This window comes from Pundamilia nyererei, unplaced genomic scaffold, assembly GCF_000239375.1.
Source record: "Pundamilia nyererei isolate P.nyererei 1_Seehausen unplaced genomic scaffold, PunNye1.0 scaffold00028, whole genome shotgun sequence".
In the NCBI taxonomy this organism is placed as follows: Eukaryota; Metazoa; Chordata; class Actinopteri; order Cichliformes; family Cichlidae; genus Pundamilia; species Pundamilia nyererei.
The window spans coordinates 4,699,050-4,715,705 of record NW_005187429.1 but is presented as its reverse complement, the minus strand read 5'-3'; the positions used below and the strand labels follow the sequence as shown (position 1 = coordinate 4,715,705).

The following is a 16,656-nucleotide window of genomic DNA, read 5'->3' as shown; positions in this document are numbered from 1 at the left end:
AACAGCCCTAGAAGGCACTATTGGTATTATGAGTATCCTGGATCTTAATGGGTCAACCCAACCTAGACATGTGACTAATGTTAATGGCATAATACATAATCAATCAATAATTAATCCGTTTCCAAAGCAACCGCACCCCGAGGCTGTTCTAAGGGGCTCATTGTAATGGCCCCTGTGCAACTGTAGCGAGAGCTTGGACTTGTACCTGGTAGGCATTGGACTTTACCAGGGGTGCCCTTTGGTACAGATCGTGCTAATAATGTTTAGAAGCGCGATCAGGTAGCCAGGCAGAAATGCTCAAAAGGTGTAAACAGCAGCCTGTCAGTAAATTAGTTATGGAGACAATTTCTTGGAACAGCCAAGATAGAGGGTGCTGGTTTTAGAGGTGTTAGAAGTCTCTGCATTTTGCCGACCGTGTGGTCTAGTTTGCTTCACTGACTGATAACCTCCAGCTTGCACTGAGCTGGTTCAAAGTGGCATGAGTGACAGTTGGCACCTCCAATCCAGAGGCTTTTGGTTTCAATGAAAGAAGCCTGGGTTGCTTTGCTGGATCCAAGGCGAAGGAAGTTGGGATTTTGTTGACAAGTAGAGGAAAGGTAATGAGGGAGATTGACAAACTGGAGTGACAATTTACTGACTGATCTACCTCCCCAGTCTAACCTTTGCCTGGATTTCAACATCTTGCTCTGCTTTAATCTGGAATCTGGGCTGCTGAGACTGCTGAATAAGTGGCAGAAAACTAATTAATGATGGGTGGATTAATCAATTAACGTATCAGTGGACTGTTTTTGGAAGTGTTTTGCATCTAAAGTTTTTGAGACAAAATCAAGGTGGAATGAGCAAGTATCTTTGAAGGATTAGTTAGATGTGCATAGCAAGCACAGAAAGAACAGCGAGGGATACAGTGCGTACTTCTTTTATTTAAAAAAACAACAAAAAAAAATCTTCCTACATTTAATGATAGCTATCTGCCTGTCAGTCACGTAAAGGGATTGCTGTGCTCTAGAGAATTACACCTTTACACGCACGCACATGTACAAACACATCAACACATCAAGGTTCACGTAAGGATAGGCCAGGAGCGAGGGGAGGAGCGAAAAAGAGATTGAGGGAACGACAGGCAGGGGGTGGGAAATGGATAAGAGATTAATTGAGAGAATGGTGACTGAAAGATGGATAGATAGGGAGAGGAGGAGGAGAAGTGAGGTGTGTTTGTGTGTGCGTGAGTGAGAATTGGACCCATATAGCTAGGAGTAAGAGGGGAGCCATCTAGAGAGAGTGAAGAAGAGGTAGAAACAGAGAACGGGAGGCTCATAATGAGAGAAAGGTATTGAAATGTGAACCTCTGATTAAGTTTGACATTTAAGATGACATATTTTGCATGCTGTTACCCCATTACAAATGAGTCCTACACTGTGGTAGAGTGGGTCTGCAACTGAGTCTACGTGTGTGTGATTTGCTTGGCAGGAAAGAATTGGGCCCCTGCTACACAGCAGACGAAGAGAGAATGTGTGTGTAAGTAAAGATTCTGGCATTGATTAGGGACCTGGTAGTCAGCTGAAAGCTTTTAGTCTTAAAATGGCAGGTGGACTCTGTCTCGCGGTGGTTTTATGTTGTCCTCCTCTTTCTCCCTATTTCTGTTTGACTCTCGAACCCCCCTCCCTACTTTCAATTAGACTCCTGCCTCTGCAAAATCAATTCCCAGCTGTTACTGGTTCTCCCGAAAAAAGAAATCCTCTCCTTGGCCAACTTTCTCTCCCTTATCCCCGTGTTTCTCGAAGAGGCCTGACACGCCCGCCCTCCCATCCAGGACGCGAACGGAGCGCAGCGCAGCATCGTGCGCTCGCGACCATTTCCTATTATTGCTCCGCCGCTCTAAACAGGCTCGGTTTCACGGGGACTGATCTGTTTCGTCTCAGTGGGTACTAAACCGTTTACTTGCACGCTTTCATTAATATTGTCTTCAGCTGCTTTCATTCACTGGCACATAACCTAAAGCTACAAGGCACTGCAGCGTGACTGCCATTTTGTGCATCGGTGGACTTCCTAGAAGAAATAATTGTCTAAATAAATGACTGCTGAGTGATACAAGACATTCGTGATCATGTTATTTTCAATTTTTTACTGAAAGAAAAAACATTTCTACACTGACACAAAGTTGCAGTTTTAAAAAGGAAATTTCTGAAATGTTGACTTAGTGTGAACCCTTTCTGCGTAATGGACCCGAAAGTGAGCACGTCTTTAAAACCACCCATGTGTGATGCATACATGAGCCATACCGGATCCAGTCTCAGATATGAAGCTGGAAATGCAAGTGTCTGATAGCCACAAGATGTATGAATATTCCAGCAGCTCTAATGAGGAAGCTCAGAGGAGCCTGCTCTCACATTTCTGCAAAGCCAGTCATTGTCTGTGGTTTTCTTAGCTAAACTTCCACACACAGACTCAGACCAAGATATTTGGGAGGCGATTGTTTTGCTAAATTAGTCAAAATAAACCTGAGTTCAAATTGCGGCTTGCAGAATTGTTTTAAACCCCATAGTCATTATATTGCAGGCTGTACGAGGGGTGCCCAGCGGGAAGCCTGACCTGTAGCATTACTCGATCTTCAGTGTTCAAAATAGGCCCGAAATGTGGTAGAATCTCTTTAAAGCATTCAGTAATGAGTTTGCTTTTGTGGGTATGCAGTGACTTTGAAGGATGATAAAAGGTGGTTTATGAAATATACCTATGAAGTGATGATAAACACTGATTTTCCACATGCAGAATGTGAACTTGTTTTGGACATCACAGGAAGCTTTATATTCAAATCATCTACTGTTTTTTTATGTGTGTGTGTGTTGGGGGGGGGGGGGGTCTTGTTAGTATGTGGAGCTTATCTGCTCCTTGCCTCTTTCCTTTTTCTCTCCTCCTATTCTCCCTTTCTTTGCTCCTGTCTATCCATTTCCCAAGACAATCAGCCTTTTTTCCTTCTTAAAAGAAGAAAACACATTTGTGTTCCCGTCTAAAACCTCTCATCCCCTCCAAACGTCTACGCTCCTTCCTTTTACTTCCCTTTCACAGTGCCAGGATTCTTATTCTAATTAAAAGTCCTTACCCACCATCTCCCTCGTGCGTTTCTTTCTCCCTGACTCGTACCTCTCCTTCGTGTGCACCTTACTTACCCGTAAGTTGTTCTATCTTTTCCAAATCTCACAAAGTTCCAGTAAATCAGAAGAGAGGAACAGAGATGGCACCGCGAGAAGAAAGCGAGGACAGATAATGAGGAGCAGGAGAGATAGGGACAAAGAGGGGGAGAGGATGACACGAAGAGCCAGAAAGCAGCGCATCAAGAAAGAGAAAGAAAAGCCAGAGAGAAGTCTGTCTTTGTAATAAGACCTTGCCTTTAGCTTTATTTCTTCATATGTTGCACATTAATCCTTTGTTTATGAAAGATGGAGATGCCAGCTACAGCTGTCCCACGGGGAGGGAGAGAGCACAGATATCTGGAGGCAGCAGGGATATGTGGATGTGTTGAGATTCGGTATCAAACCCATCCATTACCGTGACTCAATAATATGCATTTAGAGAATTAGCTTGGAGTCACTGTGTAAAATGGTTGAGATGTACTCGTAATCTGTTTTCCTCCATTAGAGAGATCTAACTTTGTTCTCTGAATGACAAAGGCCTCTTTTGATTTCTTATGAGTCGCATGAAAATTCATTGCCAGGCTGGCGGTGCACTAAGATGCCGTAAACATGATGTGGTTGAAATGGAGTAAGATATTGTTTATATAACCTAATTAAAGCAACATGTGTTAGACCCCTACAAAACGCATGACAAACGACAGGAGTGACCTCCGTTGTCGTTCGTAGCGTTAAAACAAGCTGATTAATTTGTTCTTTTTGTGACAAAGATTGTATGAATGGCCAAATTAATTGCCGACAATTAATCACTGGAGTAAGTGAACAAGCAGAATTGACAAACCTTTGTTGATTACAGCCCCTCAAATATGAGGGTTTGTTGCAGATATCTTTGGATTTTTGACTGATGAGAAGGCAAAACAAGAAATTTGAACACGTCAGCTCTGATTCTGGAAAAGTCTTCTTGTAAATAACTGACGTAAAAGCAAATGCTGTTTAGCGTGCATGCGAGCGCTTGGTTGAAAATACCTGCTGGTTTGAGTTTGAACTGCTCGAATACGATGAAATTTTTGAAGTTGATTTATAGCGCTTCTCTGGAAAACACGAGCGAGCCACACAAAGAAACGCTGAGATGTAGCGAAAGAGTATGTTTCACAACATAGTTCCCCAACATGGTCCTCCGTCTGCCACATGCGTCTGAAACTTACCATACTCCTGTTGCTGCGTCTTTCAGCAGTTGTCGTTGGATGATTATTGGCAATTTTAGATAAAAGCCTCACTGGCGTTGGGACTAATTGTAGTTGATGGAAATGATTAGCTGTCACATTTATCTTTGCTGAGGTATTGAGGCCAGTGTGGTGTATAAGGGCTAATTGTAGCTAGTAGCAGTAGTTGTTATGCGGTATGTTGTGGTGGGTTGTACCTAATTGTAGTTGATAGTAATGGTTCCAGTCTGTGTATACAGCCTGGAGCAGACAAAAGCTCTGCTGCGACATTGAGAGACACACACACACACATATATACAGATGCTTACACCCAAAAAACACACAGTCGGGCCTTTAAAGACACACCTCTGCTTCCTGCCCGCATCCAATAAAAGTGGCACTGAAGTATGCATAAGACCAAATGATTCCAGCATAAATAAATAAAGGCTACAGAATCATTCCTTCTACTTGCTGCTGTGTTAATGCAAGAATTGTCATCACCGGTGAACTTACTAAGTCACCAGTCGGATGGATCATACAGGGCATACGGAAACATAGTTTAGGTCAGTCAGTGCTTCTTAGTTCGGGGTTTCAGCTTCATTGCTTTACCACAACGATCTGTAGTTTTCCACTGTGTGTGTGTGTGTGTTTGTGTGTGTAAATGATGAATTCTGACTGGGTGTGGTCGACATCAGATGAGATTTTCCCCTGCTCCCTGCACTCACTCACTCTCCCGCTCCCTCTCTTTCCCTACACACACACACACACACACACACACACACACACACACACACACACACACACACACACACACACGCACAGGGCGAGTGCCAGGGCTGGTCTAGGCGTGGGCCCTTGCAGACATAAATGCTTTATTTTAATAGTTGTATGGCAGAGAGAGAGAGAGTGGGAGAAAAAAGGCAAATACTACAAAGGCCACGGAGAGATTGGATTCAACAAAAACAGCACCCCTCTCTCATTTTCTGTTTTGCTCTCCTCTCTATCTCTGTTTATTAAGTATTTTCTAATCCTCTAGATAACAACAGAACGCTGCCCAAATATGGGTATTGTAACTGTGCATCATCACCCGATTATGGATATTCAAACTTATTCTCATATTTTCTTTAGCAGTGTATGTCTGTGTGTGTGTGTGTGTGTGTCAGTTCTCTCACGCTTTAACTGTTTGCAGGTTGCTATCAGTAAATAACAACAAGCTTTTGTCTCTCACAGATGCTCACAGGGTGGTGCACATGCTTTCTGGGTTTATCATCAAATAATGCATTACTCACACATAAAACCCTCAAAGACAACCAGTGTCTTCCCCCCTCATATTGCATTGATCTAAAAGTGATCAGTTTTGGCGTCAATCAGGCGTCGGTTGGGTTTGACTTTGTTTATGACCAAAAGAAATGGGTGTACGGGTTCTCCGGGTTGACTGTGCACCCCCGAATATGAACCGAATGACCACAAATAAACACAGATGCGCGCGTATGCGCACACACGCACACACTTGTGCAAGGAAGACAAAAAAAAGAGCAAAACAACAAAACGCATGCAGCATCTCCCTGTCACGACTGTTGTGAACGCTACAACCACAATTGTTCCCCTTTTGAACAAAAGAAAGATTATGGTTTAACATAAAACACATGTTTGGTTATTTGATGGCTTTGTACAGTGATTATAAGGGAAGGAGGGGAGGGGGGGAGGGCAGGAACAGAAAGAAAACATTTAATGATGGAATTACTTAAGTTATTGTTGCAATTATTCTTGCATGTGAAAGAGGGCAACACAGAATAAAAAAATGACTTGGCACTTCATTTCTTTGATATTGGTGTTTTACACAAGGATGCGCAAGCAGGAAAAAGGTGAAAGGTCGAGAGAGAGAAAGAGGATGAGTGGGGCGGGACAAAAGTAAAATGTGACTTGGGGGGAAAAAAAGTAGGCAATCAAAAGAGGAAACCGAACGAGGTGATGCAGATAAAAGTGTGAGAGACAGTGAGAAATGAGAAAATGAGAATTTGCAAGCCAGAAAATGAATGAAAGGTTAAAAAAACAACCAAAAAAAGCAAAAAAACAAGAGGAGCAAAATGGGAAGGAGAAATTTGGAGCGCTTGAGGGAATGAATTGCAGTCTGCCGCCTCCCTCATCCATCTTTCTGATATGGGGCGTTCGGTTTGATGTGGTTGCGCGTTGGCCATTCTCCCCGTCTCCTCTCCTTCATCTGTCTCCCCCGTTTCTCTCCGCGCCTCACCCTCCTCCCCCCTCGCTGTCTCTCCCGTCTCTCTGATATGGTTTGGGTTCTTGATGTGGTCACGTGTTGGAAGATTCTCACGGATGGTTTCCATAACGATAAAAAGATTCACTCCCCAGTTGGGTTGAAAAAGGAAAAAAAAAAAAAGTTGTACGATGGGTGCTTTTTTTTGGTGGGGGGGTGGCCGTCACATTTCAGCAAGCACCCGCCCTCCAAAAAAAAAAAAAATCCTGAAAAAGAAAAAAAAAATCTCGCAGCTGAGATGTTTCTGATTTGTTGCGCCTGTTTTTCTTTGACGAGGTTTGTGGTCGAGGATTGTCGCAGATTTTGGTGTTCAAAGAAGTCTGTAAATTAAATCAAAGCTATTTTGCGCACATACTGTACATCATTGTCAGATAATTGTATTTGTGTGCATGTGTGGCGTTATATGCAGAATATTACTGGAGTTTGAAAGGCTCTGTATCTTTTAGTGTCTCGAGGGAAGTCAGCTTGCTGTTTTTTATCCCCAAGCTCCTTCTTCTTCCTCCCTTAATACATGGTAACAAATCATAATTTTCTTTTTCTTCTATTTTTATGTTTGTAGAAATGGTGAGGAAGAAGAATCCCCCTATCCGGAGTGTGGGAGGCGAGGAGGAAGAGGAAGAAGAAGGGAAGAGGCCAGCGGGAGAAGAGGAAGAAGAAGGCGAGGAGGAAGGGAGAGTGGGAGCAGAGGCCGAACGAATAAACCGACCCTCCGAGCCGGAATCCTCCGAGCGGGTCAGAGGAGATGAGGAGCAGCAGGAGGAGGAGGAGGGGGGAGAGAGCGAGTGCATTTCCTCGTCTGTCTCTCCCTCGTCTGTTGGCGATCGCTACGGTAATGAGGAGCGAGGGGGGAGGAGAGGAGGAGGCAGGGGAAGGGCAAAGCAAGGAGGAGCAGCGCTGACGGACAGGCCGGAGAGCCAGTCGGAGCCTGAGGACGGGGACAGAGCGGTAGAAGAAGGGGAGAGAAGCGACAGAGAAAGGGGGGAGGCAGATCATCTCACCCCTCCTCTCCTCTCTGCCCCGCACCTCCTCCCAAGACAGGAAGGAGGGGAGGAGACCACGACCGATACCCCTCCGCTTTCCTCCAGCCCCTCTCCTAAACTCCAGGACTTCAAGTGCAATGTGTGTGGCTACGGTTACTATGGCAACGACCCGGCTGACCTGGTCAAGCACTTTCGGAAGTATCACCTGGGCCTGCACAACCGCACACGGCAGGATGCTGCTCTGGACACACACATCCTGGCACTCCACAACATGGCTCCCCAACACACACCTATTGGTAACTTCAGCTTTCTCTGTCCAGCGCTTATTATAGAAATGAGTTTATAATGGAGAATGAAATGTATGACCCTAAAGACCTGGACAGTCATAGCAAATATGAACCAGTACAGGAGAAAACTGCCAAAAATACATATGAGTTCATCTATTTTATATATATATACATATATATACTTTGAACTTGTCTTCCAGTAAGGACATAGCAGTTACTTAGAAAAACAGCATGTTGATTCTGATTTCCTTCTTCCCAGATGTCAGGCTAGTTCTCACATTTTTTTTTTTGCCTCAAGCAGCTTGAGCCCTCTTTGTTTATCTGTTTCTACCAGTCTGACCCCTTCTTGCATTTCTCATGTCAGACATACAGGCAGGACAAGGGCAGAGGAGCCAAGCCAAAGACTTGGGGAAGACAAGACCAGAGATACAGAGTCAGCAGCATAGGACAGTTATGATGAATGGCACATATGACGTACAGGTAAGTCCTGGGTGTGAAATACTCATAAAAGTGTTTAAAATACTCCATACTTTAATAACTGAATATATTTAAAAAAAAAAAAAACAACAACTATGTGCTGTAGTAGCGCTTTTAAGGAATTTTAAAAGGGGTTAAAAATAAAATAAAATAAAAACCTCCTCAGTCCCACAGAAAGCCTTAATTTTTGGAGCTGATTGGCTTTCATAAAAGTCAGCGTGGTATTCCAAAGTACTATTTTTCTTGAAGTTTGCCAATTTTGGTATCTGTGGCCCATTTTCCACAGTATGTTCTCAGATTTGGTGACTCTCATCCTGCCAGCATGCCAGACTGCAAAAGGCATTTCTTTTCCCATTAATTTAGAGCTTCCGCTCAAAGTACCAGGAAATTTAACTCCCAAGGATTTTTCTCTCACGCCATCCAGACATGCTTCAGACGGTTGACTGTCTATATTTCCAACCCTTGAAATGTCGTGTGTGTGCGATCAAAAATGTTAAGTGCTGCAAGCCTCACCCAGAAATTTCTGTACCTATTGAAAAGTATTAATCTCCCGGGGAGTTTTTTTCTTTTCTTTTGTTCAGGGGGTAGAATAATTTCCCCACAGTAGAAATTGTTAACTGTTAATAGCCCCTGGAGTTAGTTCCTGCAGCGTGGAAGCTCTCATAAGCCGTTTTTCCACCACAGGAACTTTTCCCAAGGTCTAGCAACTTTTGGAGGGACTCAATATATTTCCATTTGTCAAGTAGCCTAACTGCAGCGTTTTGTCTCATCTCACAGTCATTTGAGATGGTTTTTTACTTCAAGGTATTCCGCAGAATTTGTTGAGTATTGCTTGTAAATACCACATTGTAACTCGGGCCTTCATGTCTGATTCAGAGCGCAAGAACGAGAGAGGGAATGAGAGAGACTGAGCAGTTGTGGTCAAGCATGCTAGAAAGTGAATGTGAACAAACCCGTGAATCAGACAAACCAAACTTTATTTTCTGGTTGTTTCTCAGTGGTTGCGTTCTGAAGTAGTGATAAACAGGCTTATATTGTTTCACAACCCTACGGGAAGGTGCGTGGTTAGATTTTTTTTTATAACCAAAAGGGAGGCTTCAGCCTGTCCGCCGTGGATGCTCTGTCTGTGTGTGTATGTGCGCGGAAAAGAAGCACGATGGAACGTCATCTAAACTTTTTCAGACATCCCACACGTTAAAACAGCTAAAGTGATGGGCCTGGTCTTTTCTTTACCGCAGTGGAAATGTAGAGAAACAATGACAAGGATCAGGGTGTGAGCTCCACACAAAGAAATAGTAAAGAAACATGTATTTCTGATGTGTATTTCATGTTAGGCTTATAATAATGCTGTTATTACACACGTACAAATGATGTTATTTAAATATACTTTTATTTTGCACATGCCACGTATTTATACGGATCAGGTATAAATCCAGTAAACTTTATGTAGTGTGAGAAAAATGTGAAAGTGGCCACGTTGACATCATCTGAAACTTTTTAAAGTTGTTGTTGTATTTCTTTTCCACGTGGGTTACCTTGGAAACAGATTTTTTTTAAGATAACAAACACAAGTTGACGCACTTATGCCTCGACTAGAACTGGTGTTAGAGATTATGGCAGGGCTCCGGCACATTTGATATAATCTTATAATTAATTATACAACAATTTTCTTTTATTTTGTGGTGAAACAGTAACATCAGAAATATGCACTTATGGATGCAATGCAGTCTCAGTCTTGTTTGCATATGTTTAATGCGCATCATTGTGTGCACCAACATGCACTAGTAAAACTGGCGTAAAGTTCTAAAAGAAAACTCAAAAATGTTGCATTCATTTCATTTACATCAAAGTTCCAGTTATTAAATTTGTATGTCATAATAACTCGAAGAAGTGCGACATACTGTATATGAAACATTTTATGTAATCATAGTTAGAAACTTTGATCCAATACAAGTAACACTGATTTAGTTAACAGTTTGCTGTAATCACAGTTGTAATAAATCTGCAAAGTTAGGCTCATAGCTGAATGGAATAATTTATTGGGTAGAGCAATCTGCAACTGATTTGTAACATAGGGTGTGCCTTATTTGGACAGGGAGGCATTGTGCTGCAAGTTATAAAATTTTATAGACTGACAGATGGATAGACACAGAAAGGGAGACAACCGGGGCACCTGGCAGACAAGTCGCGCATATGGGGGTATGCATAGTCAAGCGTACGTGCGCGCGCACGCACACAAAAGCCATAGTGTCGACTTCCCAAATCTTTTGCAGGGAATGCGTGCATAGACAAATGCTCGCATGTGCACCATATGCATGATTATAGCTGTTAAATAATTCAATAAAATCAATGCTCATCCCCATATTGAGGTCTCATTTTATAAAACTAGGTGAATGAAGGGGATGCTGCAAACTTGCAGTTGCAACTAAAAATTCCTTCTACGAGGTGAATGTCGTAGATATACTAGGACGCTGTACTCAAACTTCTAATCATAAATAATCAAAAAACATTTTTAAAAAAAGAGATGTAAAACACATCTCTTTTTTTAAAAATGTGTACCTGACATCAACAGATTGAACAGAACAGAACCGAATCAATCGGAGGATAAAAGTAGTTTTCAATAATTTTGTTCTTTGTGTTACCAGGCGTCCATAATCAGTGAAATCCGCAGCGCCAGTATTGATTTGCGGTGCATGTTAGTACTGAACATTAAAGCCTCAGACTAACTGCTCATGTGTCTGCTATTTTTACCTCAAGAGCTACGAAGTTTAAATGAGATCTTAAATCAGATCAGTGATATCTAATCACCTATCAGTTTAGCAGTACTTTGAGTAATAACCTACAGGTTCGCTTGGAAAAAAATTTTTAATCGTCAAATGTTTACAATATGCTGTAAATATAAGCTCATTTTTGGCAATAACTGTCAAGGATTAGGATTTCGAGTATTCATGAACTGTGATGTTTTTGTGTGAAAGATTTAGTGGGATGATTCAACAAACGTGTGTGTGTCAAGAATAGTGAAGGAGTTTAGTTTCATTTAAACCAGCAGCCTTTAATGATCTAAAGTCACGTAATGGACACAGTAATACACATACGTGTGCAGACACACACACACATACGCACACCGAATCAGAAATAGAAAATCCAGTGGGCTTAAGTCGTCATTATGAAGAAAAAAGTGAAAGTATATATATACTTAAAAAAAAAAACGAATGAAAGGGGTCTCTATTCTCTCCATCCCTCACTCACTTTTTCTCCCTCTCCCGCCCACGTTTGGAAAATTCCATGTTGTCATTTGCTAAGACAAGATTCCATGTCAACCAATGAGATTCCAGACCCCCCCCAAAAAGTCATAGTGGAGAAAAGGGAGAAGGAATGAGTGAGAGTGCTCGAGATGGAGGAGGAAAGGAGAGAAGGTAGTGACAGAGGCAGACGGAGAACCAGTAGTTATAATCGGCTGTTAGGGAGTGTAATGAAACAGCTGTCAGACATATTTAGCTGTCTTCTTCTCTCCTGCTTCTCCATTTGTCTCTCTTATCAAGTCTTTGTCTCTCCTTCACCTTCTCCTCTGCTCTGCCCTCTTTCTTTGATTTGTCTTTCTTAGTCTCTATTACTTTATCTAATCCATTTTTCCAACTTCTCAATTTGCTTCCCGGCTCTCTTTCGCCTCTTTCTTTTTCTGCAGCTCTGTTCTTCAACTTACAATTTTTTCTTTCATCTTGTCCCATTCGCCCTTTGCCTCTTTTCTTTCACTCTGTCCCTGTCTCATATTCTCGGTCATGTCTTCCTGCACATTCTGCCTGGTGAAATTACTTGATGCTTTGCTCTTTGCTAATTGTCTGGGCAGGGTCTGTTGGATGAGATAATTGTTGAATTTCTGTCGTGAGATCACGTACAGTAATGACTCTCATTTAGACTTTAACATTTATTTTCTTTAGCTGAGTTGACGTATACCATCTCACGCTTAATTCTTTGTACAAATATTACTTTTTCCACCCTTTTTGGCAAAATGATTGCCTCACTGTCACTCTTGTTGTTTATGAAAAGAGGAAAGTTCAGATTTTCAGCTGTCCTATGAACTGATTGTAGTTTCTTTAAAAAACAAACAAACAAACACACAGAGAGAAAAAAATCTTTTACACCTTTCATCTTCAAAAATGTCCTTGTACCATCATAAAAAAAACTACAAATTTCCCTTTATCTTAACTTCACTCCCACTTTTAATCCCAATACAGTTTAACCATAAGCATAAAACTAGGCAAATAAATAATTTAAATAGTTTTGCGTGTCTTAAAAACTAATTTCTGTGTTAGATTTTGGGAAAAAATCCCAAACAACAGACAGTATTTGTATAACATAGACACAAACTTGTATCTCTTGTTATTTTAAAAAAATCCAAGTATGAAAAATATATAAACATATAGAACCTGTCAAACTCACACAAAAAACCCCCGCATGCTAGCAATCCATTATACTAGGAAACATGACATAAAAGCTGAACAGAACATTCCCCGCTAATCTGTTCTTGACACCAATTGACGTAACTGCCATGCTGCACATTCGCTGATTCTGAGATCTAATTCCTAGTATTGAAACGAAAAACAAGAGCATTGTATCTGTTTGGCGTTCTGTTATCTATGGAGCTTTGCATCTTTGCTCATGTCACATGCAGCATGCAGCTCTGTTACCACACTGCCCATAGTTATCTTAAAACCTCAGATTTAGAGACAAATCTATATTGTACAGTAGGGAGTCCATTGCCACTGTATGGCATGCCAGATTGCCTCATTACTATCATAACGATGAGCACAGTGTAATCACCTACTGTCTAGAGGCTAACTTAATAAAAAAAAAAACAGTGCCAGGTTGCTGACTTAGTTATATAAAACCTTGGCCTCGACCCTAAACACTACAGTAGAGCCTAGTAGTTTTGTTATTGGTTGGTTAGTTAGACTTAGAGTTGCCTTTTAATTGTCTACAGTTACATACGGAAAATGATGGATTATGTTCATTGTGGGTTTGAGTAGCTAAGGCATAATTATCCTGCACAGCTCTACGATCGGTGGCTTGTGCCATGTGTCCTTTAAATATCTGCTGCTTAGGAACACAAAAATAACTGCCTTGTATCTAATTTCTTTCATGTTTGTCTGTTTGAAGGAAAAGGCAGTATAACCAGTCATTGTCTTTTTTTTTCCCTTCTCTGAATCCTGTAAAGTACTTTAATAAATGTAAAGTTAACATTAACTTTAACTATTTAAAGAATTATAAAGAAATGCCCGCATTGCTCTTTATTTCACAAGATTAAGAGTCTGATATGTAGTTATTCATTTGCAGCAGCAATTTTAGGAAATGCAGACATCTGGAAATGGAAAATGGACAATAAATAAAAACATCTTTTATTTGCATGAAGCAATAACAAGCAAGCAGACTTCCTCTTAATCAAACTGTTTATGCATTAAATATATATTTTTATTCCTTCTTTATTGTCTTTTTCTTTTCTGCCTATCAACAGGTGACGTTGGGTGGCACGCTCATTGGAATCGGTCGGAAGACCTCGGATTGCCAAGGAAACACAAAGTACTTTCGCTGCAAATTCTGCAACTTCACGTACATGGGCAGTAATTCCTTGGAACTTGAACAACATTTCCTTTCCTCGCACCCAAACAAAGTCAAAACACCGCCAACCACACCCCTGCTGACCACAAATAACCTGGCAACGCACGACAACCAGCTGAAGGGACGGAGTCAAGCCTTAGACGGGGCCGAACGAGTTGCGGTGCGCGCAGAGGACGACTCTTTGGTCGGGTACTTCATCCCAGTTAGGTCTTGTTCGGATTCATCGGGCTGGGTGGGGGAGGCTGGTCGAGGCGCCGTGCAGACGTATTATTGGTGTAAATCCTGCAGCTGGAGTTGCGAGTGGTCGGGGGGTTCTGCAAAGCTTTTAGAGCACTATGAGCAAAGACACAAAATGAACACCGGTGGTACTACGAGCCCCAACAACTCTAATCCTGGTGGGATCGACAGAGAGCGAGAAAGAGGAGGAAGGAGAGATGGAGGAGAGAGAGACCAAATGGTATCAAAAGGCCGCAAAGATCAGCCATCCAACCTCTCCAGCACCAGCCAAGGTAATGAAGATGTATTGGAACGTGGCAGTAAGATGATGTTCGTTACTGCTGGTAGATTGTATCTGCTTAAAGCGAAGATAAATGATCGCCCTCAATAAATGAGTCTTCTATTATTGTTTGTGGTGCTTGTCACCTCATGTTTGTTTGCCTTGATTATCATAATAGAAATTATACGTGATAATATTTGAATTTCTGCCCAGGTTTTATTTACTTTTGTTCTGCTTTTTGCTCCTAGGAGACCCAAACAGCAGTGATTCAGAAGCAGTTGTGACCAGTTATAACTGTCAGTTGTGTGATTTCCGGTACTCCATGGCCCACAGTGCGGATGTGATCGTAGTAGCACCATTACTACTGCACTACCAGCATAACCACTCCATCCACCGCTGCAGCATTCAACACTGCATGTATTGTCCACAGGGTCTCTGTCAGCCACAAAAACACCTAGGGGAGGTGAGATAAATAAAATATTGAAATGTTTATTTGCTTGTTTTGCTGCCTGCTTGTTAATTAGAAGGAAAAAAAGAGCTGTTTTGCAAGCAAAGGAAAAATAAAATGTAATATAGGAACAAGTGTAAAGTTAATTGTTCCAATTTCCTGCCTAGTTAAAATTCCCTTGCTTTCCTCAGTCTACCCACGCATTCTCCCCTCCCTCCTTTTGTGCCAGCTGCCAGCAGTTCTGTTGCAGCTGTTAAAAATGCAAAAAGGATGGTTAACATCCAAAATTGAGGGTGGCATCATTTACTTAATAATGCACATTCATACTGGTACTGCTGGCTTCCACTTCTTTATTAGATTCATAGAAAATACACGGCTACGCCACAGCATCAAAACGAGATTCTTCTTATATCGGCAGTAATCAGTAAAGAATTTGAAGGTTCAAACCACTTTTGCTCTTACCTTTTTTTCTAATTTATTTCAACAGGTATCCCACCCATTCGCTTGTCGGAAGCCCACCTGCCCCAAATGCTGTTCAAAGTTCCCTCAACTCGCCAAACAGCAGGACGCCATTGGTTCAAAACCTGCTGTCACCACCTCACCCAGCGTGACTCCTCCTAATCCTAGAGGCGACCACAGTGGGATTTCTGGTTCTACTTTTCACCCCTCAAACCCCGCCCATCCTGTTGTCACACAAGGTATTTGGAGGCATATGTTATTTATATATATATAACATTTATCGGAAGCCTGATTCTGGAGCTTTTCCAGCATGACCCTAAATTCTTCGCTTCTTGCTTCTGATTGGTCCCGCTTTCCTGTCGTAGGCGTCACCCACTTGTGTGACCAGTGTGCATTTGCTACCACTGACATTGACGTGTTGCTGCAACACTATGAAAGCTGCCACAACCTGATCAACCTAAAGGGGGCTCCCCCACATGTCAAAGCTGAGGAAGAAGCTGCGGGAGACAAGGAAGGAGGGCGAGGAGGCGCAGGAGAGAGGGAGTACTCATGTACAAAGTGTCACTTCATTACAGAAGTGGAAGAAGAGATTTTTAGACACTACAGGTGAGATTGCATGGTCATTATAATTGTGTTATTTGATAGGATGTATTTTCTTCCCCCTGCCTAATAAGCTAATAAGCTAACAGTGCCCCAGTTGATCCCGGGAGGAGACACAAATCCCTTTGGGGTCATGGTAGGGGGGGCATCTGACTTAAAAGAAATCTGCCAATTCAATCAAACATGCAGAGCTACCCCCTGTGGCCCTTGTGAATAAGAGAGCAGCCAAAGGTAGCTTCTTGATGATGTTTTTTTTACATTATGTAGTGTTTTTTTCTGCAAGGGTTGAGCCATTCAGTTTTCCATCTTTTTCAAAAATCTGTGCTTTTTTTTTGCCGTGCATGCAGTCAGTTAACTTTTTAAGACATAGAATCTCATACAGATCGAGTATTTACTTTGATTGAATTCATCATGGGGAAAAAAAAGGCAAGAATCTGAAAAATTTTGTTCAAGTTAGGTGCAAATTCCTGTGCTTTGTTTCAGACCCCTGCGATTCTTCCTTCTTACACTCGCTTATCAAGTAAATGTTCAGTGAGAGGAAAAAAAGAAAGAAAATTGTACGCTTAAGTTACTCGCAGACACCATGTTGACATTCTCACCTGGAAGCTGCACAGATATGATCACATATTTATAGCCCGTGTTGCAGATTTTCAAACTGATATTACACACACCCGTCTGTGATGAAGTCCAT

At 41.9% G+C, this 16,656-nt stretch overlaps 1 protein-coding gene across 2 annotated transcripts in view; it reads left to right on the top strand.

Moving 5' to 3' along the window:
• Positions 1 to 16,656, top strand: part of trps1 (trichorhinophalangeal syndrome I) — a 114,419-nt gene that overhangs the window by 42,310 nt on the left and 55,453 nt on the right. For both annotated transcript variants that reach the window (XM_005728526.1, XM_005728527.1), the window contains exons 3-8: positions 7,162 to 7,878; positions 8,234 to 8,349; positions 13,859 to 14,471; positions 14,707 to 14,921; positions 15,394 to 15,604; positions 15,731 to 15,971. In XM_005728526.1, the coding sequence (XP_005728583.1) occupies positions 7,162 to 7,878; positions 8,234 to 8,349; positions 13,859 to 14,471; positions 14,707 to 14,921; positions 15,394 to 15,604; positions 15,731 to 15,971 (2,113 nt within the window). The remainder of the gene's footprint in view (positions 1 to 7,161; positions 7,879 to 8,233; positions 8,350 to 13,858; positions 14,472 to 14,706; positions 14,922 to 15,393; positions 15,605 to 15,730; positions 15,972 to 16,656) is intronic.